Source organism: Zosterops lateralis (genome assembly GCF_965231275.1).
Source record: "Zosterops lateralis genome assembly, chromosome: 7".
Classification (NCBI taxonomy): Eukaryota; Metazoa; Chordata; class Aves; order Passeriformes; family Zosteropidae; genus Zosterops; species Zosterops lateralis.
In genome coordinates this window covers 17953970-17978470 of record NC_139767.1, presented here as the reverse complement: position 1 = coordinate 17978470, position 24501 = coordinate 17953970, and the positions used below count along the sequence as shown (strand labels likewise).

At 37.6% G+C, this 24501-nt stretch overlaps 1 protein-coding gene across 5 annotated transcripts in view; it reads left to right on the top strand.

The window, feature by feature from the left end:
* The window catches only part of RAPGEF4 (Rap guanine nucleotide exchange factor 4), a 142930-nt gene that overhangs the window by 47750 nt on the left and 70679 nt on the right, over window positions 1–24501 (top strand). For all 5 annotated transcript variants that reach the window (XM_083864711.1, XM_083864710.1, XM_083864712.1 and 2 more), the window contains 2 exons: window positions 16405–16477; window positions 17543–17607. In XM_083864711.1, the coding sequence (XP_083720837.1) occupies window positions 16405–16477; window positions 17543–17607 (138 nt within the window). The remainder of the gene's footprint in view (window positions 1–16404; window positions 16478–17542; window positions 17608–24501) is intronic.

Sequence of the window (24501 nt, the reverse complement as noted above, 5' to 3'; positions counted from 1 at the left end):
GTGTGAGTTTGATATTGCTACTTTTGCCTCCATAAGTAGTGTAATCTAATGTAACAGCTCATGAGAATTAAGATAATTCACAAAAGGGTTCCAGAAACAGCCTCTGACTGTGTCTCTTGTGTCAGTGTGGGGCTCCTGTGAAGGTCTTCGACTAATTTTTTTGTCTCAGTGGTTGTGTGCTGACTTTTTATTAGAAACAGAACAGCAGAAAATATTCTAAAATGAAAGATTAAAGACCGAAGGGCTATTGTTATTTCCCAAGGACTCTCTTCTAAACTAGGAAACTTGGCAGAAGGTGAGGTATCTGGGCAACCTCTTGTACCTGGATTGTCCCAGCCATGTAGACAGGCAGAGCCCTATGGGTGGCAACTGCAGGCAGCAATTATATATATATATTTTTTTTTTTAATGTGCTCAATGATCTGGAAGACAGACAATTGGGGATGATTGATTATTCTGGATATTCATCTTTGTACAGTTGAAGACAATGAGACATTGCATGGAAATTCAGGGCAGACGGCAGTCAACTGTCATTTGAGCTTTTCTTTCAGTGGAAAAATTATTTTTAATGAGAAGAAAGATCATACAGATAGGGCTTGAGTCACCTTCATGTTATATTTTTCTTTTTTGGCTGATGTTAATTAAATCAGTTCAGTGAGGTACTCTGAAATGCAGTATGGAGTAGAGTATATGCAGTATGTACATACATATGCATCTTTGTTTCTATTGAAAGGCTGCTAAAATTTATTTCTAAGATGTAAAAACAACTTTATGTAACAGTGGCAAGCAAAACCAAGTGCTGTGTTGGTTTTTAGAGGTTTGTAGTATGCTTTGATTACTTTTATAAATTTCTAATTGGTTTACTGCAGGAAAATACAGATATTTTCTCATGTTACAAGACAGAAGCAATTTTTGTCTCAACACTTGCCTTGTCCCTTTCTGGCTGTTCTTTCTTGTCTGTGTAGCAGTTTCTAGAAGACCCAAATCTGTTCACTGATCTCTGTTCATGGTAGCACTCCCTTCCCAATCTTTGCAGACCTGGCCAAGAAGATGACATGTTGGGCACAGGGGTGGGAGCCAGTGTCTGGCAGGGCATAGGCCATTGTGTGGAATGCTTTGTATTGTGGAACCATGGCCAATAGCCATGGGCTGCATGGGAAGGTGTGAACGGCTTGGATGTGATGGGGATTTGCACTCCTTCTTCAATAAAGAGGTCTATAAACAGACTAACATCATGTGTTGCCACTCAATATCATCAGTGTCTGCTACGAAGTTTTAAAGCTGGGAATATAGGTAATTAGATGCTGATGAAGATTGACTACAGGAGGGAGGAAAGAGGGTCTAAGAGGGTTACAAGAGGGCGGCATTGAATAACTACATCCATTTACTGACTTGAACTCCTTGATAAGTACATTAGATGGAGTTGTAGCTAATGAAAGCTTAGCATGTGAGATGTTTGTTGAAGTAGGAATTACTATGTTAGGAGGAAAAAACATTTCAAAAATGTTTTGTTACAACTTTTTATAATTTCAAGGTTAGAAAAAAAAAGAAGCTGCAATGACTTCTATAGCTAACATAAAAGTCTCAGTGGGTTCATTCCGCTGCTCTCTTAGGACTTCCTGATTTTACTAATACTGGGGGTTTCTGTCACATCTTAAAAGGACACAGAAGGGCTGGGACTGGGTTTCTTAGTGATTTTCAAGATAGATTTTGGAAAACATATCACAGAAATGTTTTGAATCTGACTGGTCCTTACTGTTGCATAGCAATGCTCCAAACACAATTAGGCTGCTTGTCATCATCTTTGTATGGCTGGTCCTCCTGGAAATTTATAGGGTTGGTCAGGTGCCCTGGTAATGAGACATATGCAATAGTACCTCTTTAACATTAAGACCTGGTGCTCAATATCAGCTATATGTATCACGTACCCGTGTAATTTAAATTGTAATGTTGTGGAACAATAGCAATAGCTTAGTAAGAATGTATTTTTTTAAAAAATCCACATGGTAGATTAAATTATTGGCCTAACCAAAGTGTTACTGATTACTACTCCAGGTATGTTGGGCTGGATTTGGACAGAATGGAGGCTTGTGATGAATATACAGTCCTTGTGATGCTACTGGACAGGAAATTTTTTTGTTATAATGCAATTTTAATTAGAATTCCTCCCAGTCTTTCTTTGGTGGTTTTCCCATATAGCCAGGAGAGCCTTGTCTGTCTCTAGTCACCCTTGCACCCAAGTTCCTGTTTTTGTGTCAGCTTGCTCACCCTTAACCTTACTCCTGTCCTTGGGGGACAGTGCTGGCTAGGCAGCCTGGAGTTGCCCTGAACAGCCCAGCATAATGGTTGAAGTCACAGCTGCTGTTTCAGAAGCTGCCACTGACATTAAACGAAACAGAACTGGCCCAGCACTTACTACTTTGGAAATGCCATCCTCTTTGGAAAAAGCATTTTAATTCTGAATAAAACATTGGATTGGCTTTTAGCTCATGAATAGCACTTTATTCCACTTGAATAAATATCAGTACCGACAAGTAACCGCATCATGCCATGACCTTATGTAACTGCATGGCAGCATTCCAAGTTAATTTTGGCTATTATTTCCACAAACATGTAGGACAAGATTTTGTAGGTATTTGATTCCTACTTAGGCAGTGCTTTAGCAGATGGGCTATAAAACAGCCTGAAAATTATCAAGGCTCCATGGACTGATTAGTTCTGGCTTCAGACACTGGCAATATCTCAGATACTTCCCAGGCTCCTCCTGAAACCTTCGTGACTTAAAGGAGCATGTGACAGATGAGTGTTAACAAATGACTGAAGAGCTAGAATTTTACAAAAAGGTTGGAAATTAACATTGCTTTATTTACAAGAAAAGTTCAAGCAGTTAAAAGTCACTGGAAGACAAATACCTTCTGATCTTACTTTTGTTCTTCACAGTCCATGAGGAAGCACTGTCTACCAGTGTGTAATCAGGGAAACAGGTTTTATTCTTGCCTCACTGGGCCCATGATCAACCGGTCTGCTTTCTGCTTGGACAACTGAGTGAAATACTTTGGACAACTAAATGAAGCTTCTAATGCTACTGTAAGATCACTCATGGCACTGTCCCAGCTGGTGTTTGCTTGTCCTTCCATGTGCTGTCATTGCAAAGGTGAACTTGACCATCATGGTTCTACTTTTTTAAGACTCTGTTGAAATAGGAGGTCATCTTCATTTAATAACCCCCTTACTGGATTTGGAGTCTTATTAAAGATAGATCTTAACCTCACATGGTAGCCCCAAGCTGTCATATGCTTCTAGTGGGATTCATAAGAGGCACAGCACTTAGATAACTGTTTCTGAATGCTTAAATATGTTTAAATTATGTTCCTGGGTTCACTGAACGTCATTGCTGTGTAGTTTCTGAAATACTTAAGTTATTACTCTAAATGCAGTGTGGTGAAGTCATTCTGGTGCTTTGGGAAATTTTGTACCTTTAGCTTGCTTGCTGGTTAAATAGGGGAGCTTATGTTATTGCAGATGCTTTGTATAGGCTATCACCTAAAATACTAATTTCTGGAAGCATACACTCCTGCCAGATTTATCTTGATATTTTTTTTGTTTAATGTAGGGAAAAGCAGATTGAGATTTGTATTAATGTTTGACGAAAGGCCCTCTCTCAGTCCTCTGTTGCTATACCGCAGTCAAATCCCACATGCTTTACTATGCTCTGCCAGGAAGTCCACTAACCTTTCATATAATATATAATAGGTGTTATAGCCAGTGCTGCAGAGTTGTTTTCCATACAAGTGGATTCTCAGCAGTTTTTTTCTGCTGCCTTGGTAAGACATACACTGGTTCTTTCTACAGTGCCAGATGTTCTGCATAAAGCAGGAAATTATATACTCTTCTCTTGCTTATTGAGCAGAGAAAAGAATCTACTTTTAAGACCTAGCTGGGAGAGGTTGCTAGAAATGCCAAGTTTAAAGAGGGAGATCAAGTATAGAAGATGAGAAGGCAAGACAAAACTCACTAGAATGTGACAATGAATGCAAAATCTCAACTGAAACACATTTGATGTACTGACATTAAAGGGATTGTACTGAATATATAATCATTGTGGCTATATGCAGGGGGTTTTGTATTGTAAAATAATCAAACGAGTGGTTCTTTGTACACTGATGGAGATCTCAGGAGAGCTCTAATGATCCAGATCTAAAGAGATACCAGCCCAATTATGTACTGTGGTATTTGTCTGCTCTTGAAGGAATGCAATGTCAAAATAATACTATGTGTGTGTGATCCTTAATCTATGTATCTTGAAGCATTTTACAAATACTAAACACTTAATTCAGTAGCATTCTTCTGGGCTGTGTTCACAAGCATGATGATACACTAAATACAGAGATCAAGTTGAAGAGCCCCTTGTGGACAACCTCAGTGCCACATTTGAACATACCTGGACTGCAGGTTCTTTTTATTTGCCCCTACAGTTTTTCCTGTCAGATTCTGAGAAGCAGTTCTTTGACCACTATGCTGCTTAATAGCCAAGTGTCTTGTGCTGCCCATCAGGCTGTTCCAGGGTCTGCAGACTGAATCTGCCACCTGTCCATGCAGGAGGAGAGTGTGGCCTAGGATGTGTGGCAAGGAGCCGCCACAGTACTGGCCTCTGGATGCCATAGCTGCAGAGGTTTGACCATTCTGCTGCAAAGCATTAGAAGAGAACAGTAAAAGAAGACATCAAACATACTAATTCTCATTAGTAAGCAAAGTCTTAAATATGACACTGAGAATTATAGTTTTAAGGAGATTCATCTTTTATCTTTTAGAAATTTCTAAAACATACTGATAAATTCAGAGTTGATTTGGGTTAGGCTCTTAGTAGCATTTTCTACTATAGACAGAACCACTTTAGGAATTTTTTGTATGCATGTGTGTTACTGTTCTTTTTACTGCTTAGCACTATAGTAAGAGAACTAGATAAAACAGCTCTGTGAAAGTTAGAGAAAAGGCAATCAAATTGTCTACTGGGACTGCTGCTCCAACAAAGTGTGTCAGTTGAGTACAAAGTCTTGTCACTTTTAGCTTTCATCTTCTGGTAGCTTGAAACAGCTTTGTTGGCCACCATCATCTTTCTGCTACTAGTATGCACTCTGAAAGCATCTCTTGAATTACATCTCTATTGCTGTAGCTAACTTGATATATGAGCATTATTTGAGTTTTACACCTCTTGAAAAAAGTCACACTGGCCTGAAATTGGAGTAACACGTTGGTGTATCAGACCCTTAGTTTCTGTTTTGAAGCAGAGCAAATCAGCAGGTCTGTGCTGGAAGCATTAGTCTTGCTTGGCATCTTGGTTACATCTGCTCTTTTTTGCTGACTTCTTTATTTATAAAGAATTATTACATCTTTGAACACTTGCAGCAATTTTCCTTTTTTAAGAGAGCAGATTTTATCCATGCTATTGTTGACAAATAATTCCCTGTCAAATACTCAGGCACTAGCACTTTTTCTTCTTGCCAGGATTTTCCCACTGTTTCTGTTTGTAGGAAGGATTCTGTCTGTAGCTAGCACTGCTGACACTTGCTGGGCAGTGTAGTCATCCAGTAGATCTACAGATCTGTTCATGCTGCTTTTTCTGATCATGTAAGATCTGTAATAGCTGTCAAGATTACTAAACTTATGGATGCCACTGATGTGAAATTTTGATTTATGATTTTGCCACGAGAAAACAACACTAGGTGTTTTCCAAAACAATATGTAATTCCTATTTCATAGAGTTATAATTAGTGGAAAAATAATTCTTGCTGTATTTTCCATGTATTTGACTTTTATTACAATGTGATTTGCAAAACTTGTCTCTAATGTAGTTCTAAAGTTTTAAGATGCCAGAAGAATTATGTGAAGTAAATTTACATGTAAAGGCAGCTTTTTCTCTGTTAATAAAACCTTCCTTAAGGGCAGTTCTATAGTTAGTTACACTTGTGGCTTGGTGGTTAATGCTTTGTTCTCATATGCAAGTCAGTTGATTCCTCTGGTGCTTCATAGTACTCAGAAACCATGGACTCTTGCAGTGTGACTCATGCTGTCACTTATTTTACTTATATTCTGTATAAAGATTTTCTTTGAATGGTTAGTAGATACACAGGATCAAAGTGACAATAACAAGCTTTGTCTGTGTTGCTTCAGAACAGAGAAAGAGCCCTACGAAAACAGATTGAAGTGTAGGGTGTTGCAAATTAGATAGCCCTCCAATTAAGACATCTTCTAGCTCTACTATTGCCAGTGACCTCATCTTGTCCTCTAGAGGGACTAAAATTCTCATATAGCAATTCACTTGCTTCAAAAACCATTCTTCTTGCTGCCAGAAAAAGGATAAGTATATCAGATTACTTCTCAATAAACCTGCTCTTCTGCTATCAGGAGTGCATAAGAATACTCGTGTATATTTTCAGTCTGCAACAGCAGGTGATAGCAGTGCATTCCAAGCTAGAGCTGCCTGGTTTAAGTGCTCAGCGCCTTCAATACCAGTGTCCACAAAAACCTTAGAAGTTGCAACTTTAAGACATCTGTGCATGGTGTTAATGAAAGCACTTAGAAGAATAATTTCAATTATAAGAATTGAAATTGCAAAATAAACTTGGAATATAAATATAATCACAGATAGTGAAAACAATAAAAAGGTTTTTCTCTGAGTGGAAGGGGTGAAAAAGTTTATTTCCTTTTCATTTTTGCTCTTTCCTGCTAACTATACCATAGCTTCCAGGATGTATCTGTTTGATGGAAGACAATATATGTGGTGTTTGGAGTTATACCTGTGAGGATTAGCCACCTGGCTGTTACCCAGTGAATTGGGATGTCCGAGAGTGCTGCCCGCTTTTCTTTTATTTTAGTAGTGACACTTCATTTGGGACTTCTCTCCTATTGCTAATTCCTGTTTAGCTTCTAGGACCCTATTTGAACCCTATATCAAATTTGGTTTTTTCCCACTGAAATTAGAAGAGTTTCTGTGAAGAAGGGAGGAAAGAGAGGAATTGCCCGCTAGACAAAATATTTGCATTTTGTTAGGAAGGCAAAGAAGCAGAACAGAGTCTGTACCCTGACTGAGTGCAGGAGGTCTGATGCATGGTGGCCACAATTACAATAAAAGCAACAATTAAAGTTTGTTTGGGTATGCTTTTAATGAGAAGGTTGGGAAAATCATCAGGAACTTTTCACTGTGAACAGAAGTGGACAAGTTGCTTTCTCCTCTCAGCTGCCACTGCACAGCCAGACTCACAATTATTAACTGCATTCTCCTAGCAAGGCTTTTTGCAAAGAATTTTGTGTTGCTTGTGTTGAATTTTCAAAATCTGCAGTATAAGCCTTAAACAACCAATTTGTCTTCCTATAATAATCTACAGAAATTACTTGAAATCATAGTGCAGTAATATCACACACTGTTACTTTTCTTCCTTTACTGAAAACCAATTTAGTTTGCTCTCCATGTAAGAACTGTGTATTTATCTAGTACTACTGTTTGCTTTGTGTAAATATTATTCCTTGTAATACATCATTTCCCATTGGTTCAGAACAAGAACAGCCAGGGCTCTGAGAAGCAGGTGGTGGGGCCTCCCCAGCACTGCCTGATGTATTTAATACTGTTTTCTCATCCTTTAAATCAACAAATGAAACATGATTACATAAGGTATGAGCAGGAAATACAAAGATATGCAAGAAGTGAACAATTGGAAACAGTGGACTAGAAAGATGTTGATGATTGATGATCTACTACTGTATGCCCTGATTTCATGATATCTATTCATCTAGTGGTTAGGTTGAGATTTCATCATGTTAATGAAATTATTTTTAGCCATGTGCAAGGGAAAACCCAGAAGAAATGGCTGTTTGCTCCAGTGGAAAGGAAACATAAAAGTTCAGAAAATTATATCAGTTCCTAATGAGTTGTCTATTAAATAGATATCATTTAAAACTAAGTGTAAGTTTTAGAATACACTTCTAAAAGCCTGATCTTTCAGAATGACAACTTAAATGCCATGGATGTTTTACTCAGAGCATCTTTTTAGCAGTTTGACAGAAGTTGTCTTAGTGCAAGAATCAGCTTTTCTCATTGCCCCTCTGATAGGGAATATGCTTCCTAAATTTCCTCAGAGAGCTGCTGTGTTGTTACACTCATAGTATGTGGCCAAGTTTGAAGGTCTGCTAGTGAATCTTCAACTACCCCCTTTCTCGTTCTCTTATAGTTGATTGTTTACAGTCTTCCATCATCATCATTATCATAATCATCATTTGTGTAGTCCTAAAAACTCTTAAAAGCTGTGTCTCTTTGAATCTGATTATGTCTTGTTAAAACTCTGTCTGGGGCAGAGTTGGCTCTGTTTTTTTACTCATTGCATCCCTTTGTGGTGGTACAGCTTCAGTGCGAGGGTGTAACAAATAGATGGGAAGGTTTCCTAAGGCGTTTTTGTTTCAGCCTGTGGAGTTCTGTCCTACCATGAATGCCAAAGCTGTGACCTTCCTGTTCTCAGTTAGCTCATACTCCAATGTAATCATACTTGCTTTATGTGAAAAAAAAGTCCTGGTGAAGCATTCTCATCTTGGGTTTAGTTAAATTGTGCCATTCTGCATCTTTTATGCTGTGTCACTTGCCTGCTTGCATCCTGCCCCTGACTGCACTCTAGACCTTTCTGTTTGGGGGGAGGAAGAGACAGAATCTGATCTTTGATTTTGTGTTTACAACTTAGCACCCCAGTTACGCTGATTTTAGGACTCTGTTTGATAAAGGAATAGAATAGAAATTGAACAGAAACAATCAGTTTGGAGAATTTTCCATGAAAAGGAAGCTTTTGATGTTAGATGAGTATTGGAGGTTGATGTGCACTTGTTTCTGTGAGAAGCAAAAGTAGTGTTAGATTGACCCCACTGAACTACTTAAGAGGTTTATATTGATTTTAGAGGAATTAATATTTAACCCAGAATTTCCTTCCAGATGAAAACAAATTTCTAGACTAACATACTTCTGTGTTCAGAGGTTATAAATATGAAAAACAGAGTTATAGACCAGCTCACCAGCTTTTTATTTGTTTCAAATCTCCTTTTTAAAATATATATAATTGGAAGGAAGAAAAATTGTTTATAACCTTGTGTGCACTGTGTCATCACAAAGCCAATGTGTCATTTTAGTTGCACTAAAAACCTATTTTTAAGACTTTACTACTGCAGAGACCTTGTGGTGACCTTACAGAATTTTACTACAGAGGAGTGTGACTTCAGCCCACTCAGAGCACAGCTTGCACTAGGAAGTTTCCAGTTTTTCTCTATCTCAGCAGCACACATCTAGTTTCTCATCAGTTTCTTCAGACAAAGTCTGTTTCATAACATTCATGCAAAGATATGTTGGTCATATGTATCAGGCCTTCTGTATTTTCAAGGCAACAGTCTCAGGGTGGAACACGACCTTGGTTCAGAGGTTCTTGCTGACTTCCAGCTTACTAAGTACACACAATCCATGCTTTTTGCTTGCTTTGGGGGCTGAGATATGTGATCAGAAACAAGATGCTTATGTTGCCACAATTACAGAATTTACCATTCTGTCAGAGCACTTTCCAAACCCAGATATTTCCCTTGTATGACCTTTTGTCTCAGCTGAAGCTTTGCTCTAGAAAAATGCTGAAGATCAATCAGGGTTGCACACAATATAGAAGAAATACTGTAGGAGGCAGCCTGTAGCTGCCCAGGTGAGGAACTGAACAAAGCCAGCTTTATCCTCTACTTGTGAGTTTCCTATCTCTTGTCTTGCAAACTGACATCATCTGAAAGAGCACATCTTTGCTTCTCTACTCATCATAATAGTGTATGTGAAAATAAGAGGTGTGACTCTCTGAAGGTAAAAGGAAGTGTTTTGTACCTGGAACTTTAGGAAATTGTTCTTCCTCTTGTGCATGGCCCAGGAGATGATTCTAGACTTTGCTTGATCTAAGTCCAGTTAACCTAAGTTTAAAGGTTGGCGGTAGTGGTAAGAAAAATTGTGTTAAAACAGCACATTTTTCTTAGTTGTTCTGCTCTTTTTTTTTTGCAATGTGTCTGCTGGCTTTGCTAATAAAGATGCAGTTTTACAATTCTTATGAAGAGGAATGAGATTCTGTTCTGTTACTGCATTGTTCAGCAAATTCCAGCTTAGGTGTGATTTGCTGCTTCTCTCCTACACGTGATAATGAAAGAGGAAAAACGGAGAGCACAGCTTTATTTTATGATCTTATATTGATTTTGAAGCTCTGTTGGTGACATAATAATTTGATTTTAAGGATATCAACGTGAAAAAGTAAATATGGAAATGGATAAAGCTCTTTTTCAGCCATTTTCAAAAACTTAAAGGCAGTTAAATATTTTTTCCTGTAAATATATTACCTATTCTATGTTTACACAATTGAAATAGAAGAAAACACATAAATCAAATAGACTGTTCTTAATTTGGGTTTTTTTTGTCCTCTTTAAAGTATATGCAATCTTTCCCACCCCTCCCAGCTAAGTCCTGTCTACACCCAAGTGCCTTTCCTGAGTGGATTTCTCTAGGAGACAGAATTGGAGAGCTGTATGATGGCATTTCTATATTTAAATTAGATGGAGCAGAATAGGCTGTGTAATTTGCTTAATCAGTGCTCATGCTCTGATTTCCTTGGATGTGAGTTTTTGCAGTGCAGTTTTATCTTTGGCTTTCTATCTGTTTGGCATGATTTCAGAGAGTTGGGTACATTTTTCTTCTTGACAAAATATCAAGGGAATTCTGTGATAAAGCAAATTCTGCACACAGAGCTTTTCAAGCATGATAAATTGATTTAGGTGGGAATGTGACAGAAAAATACAGGCCTCCAAAATAAAGAGATGGAGTAAAATAAAGTATAGATGATTAGAGCAATGCAGAAACATTCTGAAGATGGTAAATACATAAATAAATGGAAAAGATGCAGATTCATCTGCTGTTACATAAACTGTACCTATTCTGGGATCAGGATTCAGCAATTTTGGTAGAGGCATTTCCTGTATTTATTTTATCTGAACATGACTAAATAGTGCTTCACTTCTCCTGTTTCAGACTTTGTCTATCACATTTTAATGACTTGATAGACTGACGTATACAAAACAGTCTGTTTCCGTTCAGTCAGTTGTGGTGAGATCTTGACATGGCTTATTTTCTATTTTTCCACAAAATAAGATTTTTTTTGCTATTGTAGCATTATGTGTTCCTAATATGTCTTTATACTTTCCTTCAGAAATACCTCAGTTCTGTTCTCTTAGCTCTACTGTTGGTGACAGCAAATGTTTATATTCTGTTAATGACAAAGACAGACGTTTAGCAGGATACTTGGTGTTTTAGAGTGAAACCCCAGCTTCAAATAATGATTTTTTATCTAGTATTAAACAGCCATGGGTTAGGTCCTTCTCGTGATATCCGATTAAGTGTCATTGACCTGAAATGTATGGAAATTTTCTGATTGAGCTTGCTTAGAAGAAAAACACTTGGTAATTTGTAAACATACTAAGAAGACAGTATCTGAAGTCAGAATTAGGCTGAGTCTGCTGGGGGTCTCAGCACATACTATTGGGCAAATGCAAGGGTGCTGTTTATTTTCCCCTTTGTAAGAAGCTTGGGATAAAAACCAGCTATCAATGTGATAATCAGTCTGAGGTGGTTTTTTTGTGAAAATCAGTAAGAAAATTAGGCACTTTTTATTGGATAACACAAATGGAATAGCAGGCAGATGACTGAGATTTTACCTGTCAGTTCAGTGAAGACCAGAGTATGAGATCTAAAGGCCAAACTGTGGATTTTGAGACAGTAATCTCCATTTGATCTGATGAGTGAAAAGAGGGTCCAGAAATTTTCATGGGCTCTTTCTTTCGGGGGCTTCTCTCCTTATTGTTCTGGGGAAAAGAGAAGAAAGATGCACCCATGGGAGTGGCACGCCCTGTGAGTAATGCTCACGAGGGAGGCGGTTCACTGCCAACTTAGAGGAAGAGCAGAGTTGTACTGAGAGCATCAGTGATCAATTATTTATTGTCAAAAGAAAATAGAAAAGCTGGCTCACATTGTCAAGCTACAGCATATATTCCCCAAGAGAGACCATTGTAGAAGTATTGACAGCTAGTACAGGAGTATTGCGGAACTCAGGCAATATTCACAAGAAGAGCATCTGATGAAATAAGTACACAAGGTTTTGAAAAACATGTGGAAAGGTCACCTTGATGTTTGGCTTAGGACTTCTATACCTGAAATTAATTATTTTGTGTTACTCCCAAGTTTGCAGGTTAGGCAGGCTTTGCTTTGTCACCTTCTCTGTTGCTAGTTAGGGGTAGGCAGAAAAGGAGGCAGCAGAAATGGTGAAAAATGATACTGTGATTGAGATTGTGAACAGGGGAGAATGAGAAGGAAAAAGAAAGATCATGTGTTGAACCAAGCACCTTTTGAGTTCTACAAAACTGTCTTCAGTGTTACAAGACACTTAATTCCTAGTATCTGGCCACAGATTCCTGGTATCTGTAGATTCACCATGGCATGGGAAGCATCAGAAGCCCGAGTCCTTAGTGCTACCAGCCATCCGTGCCTGGGTCCTTACTGCACACTCCTTTTGGCCAGCTGCAGAACTGCTGCCCTTGGGGAGTACTTGGTGTAGAACCTATGTTCAAATATTTATGCCCAGGGGGTCTTCCCTTCATCAGTCCTGTGTCTTTCCTGTTAGAGTACTGGGGTTTTGGTACACAGTGAACATGGACAGCAAAGGCTCATCTATATTCTTTACATGTAACTGGCTTATTCTGGATTGTTTGTAGACAGGTATTAGCTCTTCACTACTTGCAGCAGAAGAGAAGGGACTAACCACAAAGACTAAAGACATATTTTATATACCTTGTGTATGCTAGAAGCTTTTTTCAGGAATTCAGAGATAGCTTGCCTCAGAATTACAGTAATTGCCTTTGTAAACATTAGCATATAAAAATATACCTAATTACGTTCACAGACTTGAAGAAAACCTTTTGTAGTCCTGAAAGCCTATGAGACAAACTGCAGCTAACTACAAATAAAGGCTTAATTTGAGCATGCAAAGAAACACACTGAAAAACCTGAAAACGAGTGGCCTTAGAAACCATTCCCTCACAGCAGCTTCCTAGTGGGGCAAGTGTATGATTCTGTTTCTTCCTCTTCTGCTCTCCCCAACTGTTTCTTGTCAGCAGTCTTCTTTGCTTTAGGCCATAGCAGTAGCTGTAAAGGTCAAAATGTGTTAATTTTCACCACTGCATGGGTATGAGGCAGTCAGCAACTGGAAAAAAAAATACTGTCTTTATTACTCATGCTGTCAGATTAGATGTAGGAATTGTCTGTTATTTAAGTTGTTGCATGACAGAGTTTATAAATTGGTAGAAATCTGAAGACAGAGTGAATAGGTCATTGAATGTAGCTTTAAAAACTGCTGTCATGTTGGATTTACAAAACTTGAAGATTCTGGTAATAAACAAGAATATGATGATTTGATAATTGTTACTGTCTTTTGTAAGGAAAGCCTTTGCAGACTTCATACCACCTGTGGAATACATTTTCAAAAGCCTTTTGTAAATATCTAGTCTGTTAATCTTCAGGATGATTTTAAATGCCATGTATGGATATAATTTAATTTATTGAATCTTATTTTCATTTACAGACAGTACGGTAACAAGATAGGTCTCATTATCTCAGCTTTCAGTGATCTCATGCCTTGAACTTTATTATTCCATCTGATACTGGCAAATCTTTGTGCAGTTACTTAGGTCTGTCTTCGCATGCTCAGGTTTCCCAGCAAACAGTGTTTCCCTGACTCCTTGAAATAAGTTTCCTTGACATTTAATTTGGCTGATGAGGTGACACAAGTTTAGGCATAAATTATACCTTTTATGTCAGCCCACACCCACTGAGATATTCTCATGAGAGACTGTGTGTAGGCAGTTGTATCAGCCCTCCCTCCAGAGATACCCAGATATAGAAGAAAGTTTCATTTATGCAGAGATGCCCTAGAGAAGTATGAACAGCTGAGCTTTCTGAGGGCATGCCTTGAATAAATTCCTCTTCTGGTACTGCTGCATGGACTCCTTCCTGGGCAACCCTGCTGGCAGGGTTTGCTGTATCAGACTCATAAGTGGACTGATCCCAGGGCAGGGTCTGACCTTCGTGCAGAAGGTGACAGGGTGGACATCCTTGGGAGTGATACCAAAATCCTGTGTTGTCTTTGAGGAGTCTGTGCTTTTGTTCCTGGTGCACTTTGGTGTCCTGAGCATGAGGTGTGCCTGAATGGGATTAGATGCTTCATGTAAAATTATGTATCTAATTCTGGCTTACTCTACCTGTAGGTTTTTTCTGAAGATGGGCCCTCATATCTTTTGGAAATTGTATGCTCTGTTCTATGTTTTGTCTCATGAGAAGAATCATCAGGAAAAATATTAGATAATTAATCAGCAAAAAAAGGCCATGCAGTTTATGATGGCTGTGGACATGGTATAGGAAATAAAAGAAAAAATTACTCTTCCCACAGTTTAAGTTCCTTACAGAAGTGGCTTAAATGTGGACAAGAAATGCATTTCTGGGAAAATGCTGTTTGGGGAAAAACAGAACAAAGAAATTAATATCAGGTGAATGATGATGAAGAAGAAGAGAAAAACATTCTATACAATTTGTTTTTATTTTGTCCCAAATGAAACATTCCAATTTACCATCTAAAAATCGCATTTCAAGACCAAATTCAGTAGAAGGTGGAACAAAACATTTATCTACTCTTTGAATAAAATGTTCTTTCAACCCCTTGGACACACTTTTGTTTTCTTTTTTTCATTTGGCCAATGAAGATTACTTTTCCCCTTGGTTTATATGTGCGATTTACTAGTTGAATTGACAAAATAATTATTTTTTATGTTGTTCCTGTCACTGAGTTCCAGGCATGGGACTGGATGCAGAATATGGGAAACTGAATGGTTTGAGAAAGAAAATAAGAGAGTTTTATCCTCAAATGAAATAGCATTTGTTTTGTGTGACTGACCAGGGATGTAGCGTAGATTTGCTTCTACGAGTGTTCAGCTGGATTATGGGTGAGATTTAAATAATATGTTACTAAGCTTTAGGATGTAATAGCTTGTCTAAAAATAGGATTGGATTATTAAGATTAATGTAATCTTTGTAGCTTTTGTTATTATTTAGAATGCAAGACATTCAGTCTTTAGTGCTAGAATTGATAATATTTTCATTTCCATTTCCAAGAAAAATAAATGTATGAAGGATAATTCAAGCATTGTTAAAACTCAGCAGGCAACATTTAAAAGGGAATACATCCAAACAACTCCAAAGAGCAAAGGATACAACTTTTAAATTAAAGTTGCACTATTGCACTAAGATTGCACTATCTCAATTATTATGTTTAGTTGAAACCTGCATGACTTTCAGCTGGTTGATCACATTGAGCTCACTGCACACCCAAAGGACTGTATGACAAATTTTATTTAGGCTGAACATCAGAGTCCCTATTCCACAAGCTTGTTTTCTGACAGTTCCAAAAGGGAATTATAATTGTTTATCCTTAATCGTGACAGTAAAATAGTGTGATTGGAAACAAAAATGTGTTTCTTATTCATTGAACGATTTGTATTTGATAAAAGAACAATTTTTTTCCTTTGGTGTTATTTTTGTCACTTCTATGAGTTTCTTAAGCCTTAGACAGAGCTTTGAACCTTACGGATCATGTCATCAGCATTCACTGAAAAAAAATACCAGTTGCTGACATCAGTTACAATTATGTAGCTTATAGTGGTGTAAGGGATGTTATTTTTACAGTTATGAAGTTTCATCTGCTAATACAGTTTTTGTATGAGGATATACATAATTGGTGGTGTTTGGTACATGCGTTTCATAGCCTTACTAAACGTAGTGTCTTGGATTTAAATGTTTAGAGTTTTCACACTACATGCTCTGTATTTCAAATCTGACACCAAAACTGTTGTTGTACATGATTTTTATGAATCCTTAGCTCATCTCCATTCCTATAATAAAGTAGCCTTCTAGCTTGGATTCAGATGAGTAGCGTAATTTCAAATGAGCTTTAAAACAATCTTGAAAGAAATCACACAGCTAAGTAAAATATTGATTTATTAGAACCCTTAAAGTCATGCTTTGGGGAAGATGAAAGAGGAAACTTGTTTAGCACAACTTTGGATAAAATAAAAGCAGTGTGTGCGCTAGTCAAGAAAGCAGACCTTGTAGTGTTAAGAGTAAAGACATGTTTGATTGTCTTGTATCTCACGTGTGCATGAGAAGCACAAGGCAGGAGACACACAGATATAACTAGCACATATTCCCTTGAATGGCTTTATACATCTGTACCTGACTGAATGTGCCATTGCTGTCTTTCAGAAATATCGACAGTATATGTCTGGACTCCTCACTCCTCCTTATGGTGTTATGGAAACTGGCTCCAACAATGACAGTGAGTATGAGAAGTTAGATATCAGGTGATAGGCAAGCAAATGAGAAAAGGAAAAAAAGGGAGAGATGGAGATTCTCTGGGTTTGGGTATTGAACTTTAAAAATTTAATTCAGTTTGGTATTACAATTGCATTAATAATACTTGTAGTAGAAGACACTTTGGAACTTGCCCAACTACCTTCCCAGCTGTATACAAGTGTACACAGAGCTGTACAAAAATCTGCACTATGACCCAGGCCTGTTGATTAAAACATACTGAATGATGTTGTGTAGCATTTTCCTACTTGTATTACATGAACCATGGAACATGGCCATGACTCCTGCTGGTAAAATCAATATAACAAACTGTATCGTCTTTTTTTACTTGGGTTGGGCAACACAACTTGCTGGAAAATGTAGGTTAGGGCTTGAGCTCACAGCAAACATGCTGCTCTCTAACCTTTGTTACTTAGCTAAATAATTTTGGGTATGTCTGTGCCTCATGAGAAACTACCAAGCTGTGGGATAGTGCTGTAGACATGAATCCAAGGGCAGCCTTTGGAATTTATAGCTTATGTAAATCAGAGCACTTTTATTTGTTTGCCAGGGATAATCTCAGTGCCAGGCAGGACAATATCTCATGGCTAGGAATCGCATCTGCAAATTTTGTCTCCTGTGTTAGGTGTTCAACATGTTTTCTTTACAGGATAGTAGTATAGCATAGATAGCAATGCTGATTAGTGCAAACTTAATGTCACATTTGACTGCCAGGTCCTGAGTGAGACACGGATAATATTAAATGAAAAAGTATAAATAACTCCTGTCTACATGCTTCAGATATTAAGTTTTGAAAAAGTACTGTGTTTAGCAAATTTTAGAAATATTGATCCAAGTTAGCTTTTTGTCTTTTTTGTGTTCCCTAGAGGAAACTTTTTCTGAAAAAATGCTTTGCTCTTTAAAAATCCCAGATTAATGTGTATGTTATTAAAGTATTGAACCCTCAAATTCTCTGTTCTACTGATAAATATTTTCATTGTCACTCAAAGAATGTACAGTATGTATTTATTTTCTGTATTCTTTTTTTTAGGAATGCCAGATAAAGACAGTATGTCAAGCAGTGCTCTTTGTCAAGTTTCTAAAAATTGTAATAAGGTAAATCACACATGATTTTGCCCATTTTTTTGCTGGAGGGGGAGGAATTTGATTGCAAAAAATGTAAAAGTATTCAGCATTCAGTTGAAAATAGTTGAGTGCGAATGCAAAGCATGTGGTTGATGCATTTGAGTACAGTATACAAATTATAAGAATGCCTTAGACATTGTATCATTTAACTGAAAAAAGCTGCTGGTTCAGGTTTATTTCGAAGTTGACTGCTACCAAAGTTTGTGGTACAATCTGGTCTGGTTTCTTGGTCTTTGTTGGAAAGGTGCTGAGGATGAGGAAGAGAAGCAGCACTGTGACAAGACCAGTGGATAACCAGTGGATCATAAAATTCGTTATTAAAACCTATTTTAAGGCTTACCTGGGTCTGAACTGATGCATAGGCATTGTTCTGGCCCTTTGTTCAGGGTGAATTTTCTCCTGCATTCAGAGAGCAGCTTTACATCCCAGTTCCCCTTTGTAAAATAGTTCTGTGCCTTCAGCCTCTCCAGATGAAGACCCACATGAAAGAACTCATGAATATTTCTGTGCCAGCTTCAATAGTGGGATAGAGTATATATATATAGAATAATAGTGGGAAGAAATAGTGTCAGGTGTTGCTGTAAAGATTGATAACTTATAGAATTTCTGTATGGCAGGAGTAGAAAAGTTACCGTAATAAACAGATGTCTGGATGCCTTCTTTCTGGACATGAGAGTTTAATTGGATGTATTTGTGTGATGTCTTTAAAAGGTTAAAGGTATTTTTGTTGCACAAAAGCATCTCTTGACAGCAGATGAAGACAAGGAATATTTTAGTGTGTTTCCTTAATGCAAAAATAACTACTTCCACCTCTCCCTATCTGTCTGTCTTGCTTCCTCAAGGGTACTGACCTTTTTTAATTGTCGCATTCAGGTTTTATTTAATGTATACGTGTAACAGTATTCAGTTTCTTTTCCTAGAGTTCCTTATTCACTAGCTATACTGCTTCTGGACACAACCTTATCCTGTAGGGACATAAATATTTTTCCATGCACTGTGTAATTGTTCTTAGATACTTAGCACCTTGGATTCTGTACGAATTTCACATAACAGTTATGAATTATGTCTAAGTGCTTCTTTAGGTTGTTGGCATTTCAGTGGTACACTTGGAGTTAAGCCTGATTAGGGGTCTTGCTTGATTCCTCAAGGAAAGCACCAGGTGCAGGATTCAAACTAAAAGATATTTTTGTGTTTTCTGAAGCAGATAGAAGTAACAGGTAAAGGTAAAAAGGTAAAAACATCTATCTCCCCTGAAAGGTAATATCCCCCCTTTAATGTGAAGTGATGCTCAGCTAAGGGTGGTAAACACTTTCAGGTACAAAGTATTTTAAAAACTGAGTAAAATTTAATGATTAAATACCGTTGTCAATAGCTGGGCTTTTCTAGCACAAGATGACTCTTCCTGCACAAAATAATTTCTTGCGCAGGAGACAGAACTTGGCTAGGGCAGGCTCAAACTGTTCAGTGACTTTTACAAGAACCAAGTCATTTGCAAACCATGTTATCTTCCTTTCCAAGCCGTGTATAAAACAGACATCCTTTTCCCTCCCACACTGTACACGTTTCTCTAGAGACAAGCTGAGTGAGCAAATACGTGACAAATACTTGTCACTTGTTTCATTCTGGAGGTGCTCAGACAGTCCCATAGCAAATGTGGCAGAAGAAGCTACACAGCATAGAAATGGTCCATGAATTCTAGTTCTTCATTTTCTCCATGTGACCACAGCTGTCTTTAATTATATTCAGTGAAAGCAAATGCAGCAGAGGTAAACACCTGACTGTTTTGTTTACTGCATGCAAACCTCATTCCTGCAGTTTTAAACTGTGCAACTGTTACAGTACTTACACAAAATGTCTGTTGCCCTTCATGCCCTGCAGTCTAGTGAACCATCAAGGAGTTACTGGAATTCCAGGGCCAAATTCCCAGAGTTGTTGCCAGCTTTTCAAAACAAAAAATCAAGATACTGGAAAACAGTGCTGTATTTCTAGATTTTACATATTTTGCTTATTTTTAGGATGATGCACGACTCCCAAAATGGCTAGTGCATCAGGGAAGGGCATTCATCCAGGGAAAGAGAAATATTTTCAGGATATCTTTAGACTACTTTAGATGGCCAGAATGATACCTGTGAGGCAGGCAGCAAATACAGCTCAGAGAGGCCTGCAGGCTACTTTGTAGTGTCCAGTAAGGAACCTTCTGGGATCCAGAGAAGATTCCTCAAAATCTTTCATATGGTAAGAAGACATTACACTCTTAGACAGAAAGAGATAACATCCTCAGTAGTTCTGATCATGATGCATTTAGTTCAAGGTGTGTATGTGTTGTTTTAATTTTCCAGGGAAGTTTGTAAATAATTTGCTTCAGATGAAATTTAATGTATTCTGCTCTAGAAATATGAAATGGATGTTTTTCTTTTTTAGCCTGTGGTGAGTCTTTTACAACTACTCTAATAGATGTTTTTCCATAATTGCTAATTATTTGAGTTTCATCTTCATAGTTTAATTTTTTTCTTCTATCACATCTATTAGTTTTTGATGAGTAACATAAGATTTTTCTTTTAATACATGCTTTGGAATTTTCTCACCATATGGGGATGTTTGGTTTTTCTAGTTCATTAAAATCTACAAAAAAAAATTTCTGTTAGGAGAACGCAACAAAGAGATTCTTTTTACTAAATGTGAGTTCATTTGCATTCAGGGTTACATTATTGCACATCATTTAATGCAATATTACAGTTAAATTGAGCATAAAATACTGAGAGGGAGTATATTACTGTCCCCAGTTATATTTTGGGGAATGGAAACAAAGTCAATTTAACGCTGTCTTACATAAGGGAAACTGACAGAGTGTCGGTCTTTTTAACTAGGACAGACCAATATCTGGACACCAGGCTCTCTCACTCTAGTTTTTGAAAATTCCCATGGGGTAGAGTTGCATATGTGATATGAATGTAACCCTAAAGCCAAAATTACAAAATCAATAATAATTTCAAATACGTTGTTGGAAAAGATACAGAAGAGTACTTAGAACGCAGGAGAGGTCAGGTTCCTGAATGCAGACAGAATAGTTAGTGGTCCTGGTTCCATATATTACCAGCAGAGCTGGCAGCAGGGTTACATGATGCTTCCCACTACAGGATACTCTTTTTACAATTTGGCCACTTTTTCACTGTTTACGCTGAATTCACCATGCTGAGAGTATGCTCCTGGCTGTTTTTGAAATTGAAATGGATCAAACCTGTCTGACATTGAGCTGGAGGAAAATACATAGCACATACTAAATAGCTTTTTCCTGTTTTCTGCTGGGAATCCTCTCCTTTGGACTAGAAGCTTGACTTCTGGGGCTTGTTCGTGCAATAAGGAGCACCATTTGTGAGCCCCTAGAAAATAACCATATTGTTACACTCTGAAAAATGTCAGTTGAAAGTGGCTCAGCAGAGACTTGGTGCAGTTTCACTGCAAACTTGTGCACTCAGGCTGTGGGTATTTTATGTGCAGAATTCCCACACTGTTTGTCTTTGCTGCTGAGTTGCTTGGGCTTTCCTGTTTCAATGCTTAGCCATGTGGGGTCTCTCTCAAGGGCTTCTTTTAGTTGCTAGAGCAATATTTTTACTCTTACAAAGCCAGACACTGATTGAAAGCCAGAGTTGTCTCCCCGGTTCTTTTAGACCTTTACTGGTACCCAAGTAGGAGCAAGAAATAGTCCATCTGCTCTGGAGATATAAGATAGTTTGAAAGAAGAGGGTACTGGAGGAATGAGTTGTGGAGACAAAGGAATTAATGTGGGTAAGAACAGAGGATAGCCCCATTGAGAACATGAATCTCCACTCTCTTGTGGACTGTGGTGCTGAATGCTATTTTCTGCTATCAGCAAATGTCTTAAACTCCTTTGCAAGCTGTGGATGCGTGAAAGCATAGAAATGATACAAGAAGAGATACATGAAATGAAAGAAGAGAAAATTATGGTTTATAAGTTATTTATTCAAGTAGTAGATAGTTAAAGAATTCTAACCCTGCTAATGATCCAGGATGAAGTTTTATATTCTTTTCCTTAATGGAATCTCCATATTGCAGTTTGCTGAAAGAACCCCCACATCCTTAAAATGTCACACAAAATTCTGCTTGAAAGGAAGGCTAAAAAATTAAGTGCTCAAAAGCAAAGTATTTCAAGAAAGGGGGCTGAATGAGCAGTGTTAATGGAGTCCTCTTACCTGGGTTTGTTGTGGAACAGACTTTGATTACCTGCTCACATATATTTTTGCTGTGACACACTGCATTAAAACAACATCTTACCTCAAAAACCATACTACGTTTCTTTTTGTATAGCTTCACCTTGGTGACTGTTTAAAGCATACATATATTCTCCTTCATGGAGAGCATACATCATATAAGGGGAAAAGAGCTTTTTATCTCCTTTGTACTGAGGAATCCATGCTGAACACAGAAGACAAAAGCAGATTAAGTTGTACAAATTCATACAGTAATTCTTGCTATTGGGTGAATAATACATATTCTTTTCTAAATATTTCATGCTGTATTTCCATTATGTTCCCTATATTGTCTTCAGGTTTTTATTGTGACACAGAGTTGCAGGAGCTCCCCCTTGTGCACGAAGTAATATTCGAAAAACACATGGATTGAGTTAGTGAAGCTTACAGGTTGAAAAATCCCCTTTATGTTTTTCATGTAATGTCTCCAAATCCTCTAGACTGGAAGCTTATTGGAAGTGATTTATTTGAAGGTATTTTGTATGGCAAAGCTTCTATAGATTGTGTGGCAATACTTTTCTGAAAGTCACATTTTCATCTATCTTATTTCCTAGCTAATTTGATGTGGTAAAATATAGATTCCTTTCCTTTACTGAATTTTCTATAAGATGTAGGTAACATTGATTTTTAGGGATTTAAATAATTGGGGTGATTGTGAAAACAATATATTCCTTTTTATCAACTCTAAATGCATTTTATGCAATTATATCGTAAAGATCTTTTAGTGGACAGAGACGGGCATAATCGAGTTAATCCTCAAAGTACTGCAATTTCAACATTGCCAGGCAAATGAATATTCATGTATTTTGATTTTCAAGCACGTAAGTATGGCTCTGGTCATTTGAAGGTATACTGTTTGTAAATATGACATTGCAATTCACAAGGTTCAGCCTTGAAAAACCCACACAAGACGCCAATAATAATCATGTTCATTCACCATATTAACTACTCCAGCAATAAACACAGTCGTTTTACTTATGATTTCTCTATATTTCAGTTTGGTTTTCCTGGATGACCATTTTCAAAAGGAAAGCTTATCTTTTAAGATATTCAGTGTCTTGTCAAATGTGAACTTTGATAGAGCATTAGCAGAATTCTAAGAGAAATGTTTCATATGCTCGTGAAATTGTAAGCCAAAAAAAACAGAGAGAGAGAGCAGGACAGCAGGCAGTGTTCTATCAAAGTGCAATTACAAGGTGTTTGTTTGAAAGTTGTAGCATCTTCAATATACACATGAAGACTGTGTTAAAGGATAACTTATTTTCTGTGTGGAGGGTTTATGTAGCTGCCCAGTGATACATGTGCATTAATTTCTATTCTCTCTTGGGTTCTGCAGCTGCCAGTTCTCCTATACAATATTTGCATAGGATTTAAAAATAATTCCCTTTTGTTTTCTGTTTTTGGAGTGATTACATGAAAGCACTACATGCAAATATTTCTAAATAACATCTAACTGTACCCATTAATTTTAGGGGCTACTCTGATATTTTGGCACCAGTTTCACATACATGAAAGTAATTTGCCTAGAGATCTGTTCAAGTTCTTCATTTTGCTCTAGGTGAAAGTGCATAGGGTTCAATTATTATCACAGCCTGTAACAATTTGGCTAGTGCAGAGGCTTTGCATATATCTCCCCTGCCATAAGTTACCATCATGAGACTCATTGCCAGGGGAGATACAGAGACAGGAGTGTGAGATGAGTAGGAGTCTGTGAAAAATACGTTTTTCATATGTTAGTAAGGAATTTCATCTTGAAAAATGTGAAGGTCTTTATATGTCAACAGAGCTCTTTAATGTAAACAAAATTGTTAGTAAGTCTGCTGACTTTTCTAAGCAGACTTTGCATAAACTAAATTGTTGCAGAACCACCAGGGAAATTTGGGTATTTCCAATTTCAGCCAAGCAGATAATATAGAGCTGTTGACTTCCCTTCTGAATGTCTTTGTGAATAGCAATACCTCAAAGGAAAGCCTGCAACACCCCATCTTCTTTTACACAAATCAGCACCCTAATAACTTATGAAATATCTATGATCCATGGTTTCATTGTGTATCTTGAATTCTGAAGGTCCTAATGGCAAATTCTACTGGAAGTGGTTTCTTCTGCTGTGCCTAATCATATGACTGAGCATCAAGACATAGCCAGAGTATCCCCAGTAGGAAACCTGCAGATGTGGGGAGTGGTTCTCATTTGATCTAGTACTATGCAGGGGCAAGTAGCATTGCACTGTGGAGAAAAGAAGAGAATCCTTGGTCCAGGTTGCTGTGTATTTACTTGTGTACGTGTCAAGATAACTTAATTCTCTTCAGTGCATACTTAATTCTCATCACTGTAATCAAGTACTAACCCATCTGACTAATCTCACAAAAGGGTCATGGAAGTGCTTGGGGTAGCACAGGGAAGACACTTTGGCTAAAGAGACATTTTTCCTTTCTGACTTCTCTTGCCTAGCTGAATGAGTGTTGCTATTGTAGTTTACATAAATAACCTAAATAATGGAAAAGAAAACCAAATTCCCAGAAAATACTAAAATTTGTGAAGTACTCAGTATTGTGAATTAGGTGTGGGACCATCTTTTCACATCACTCTCAGTTCC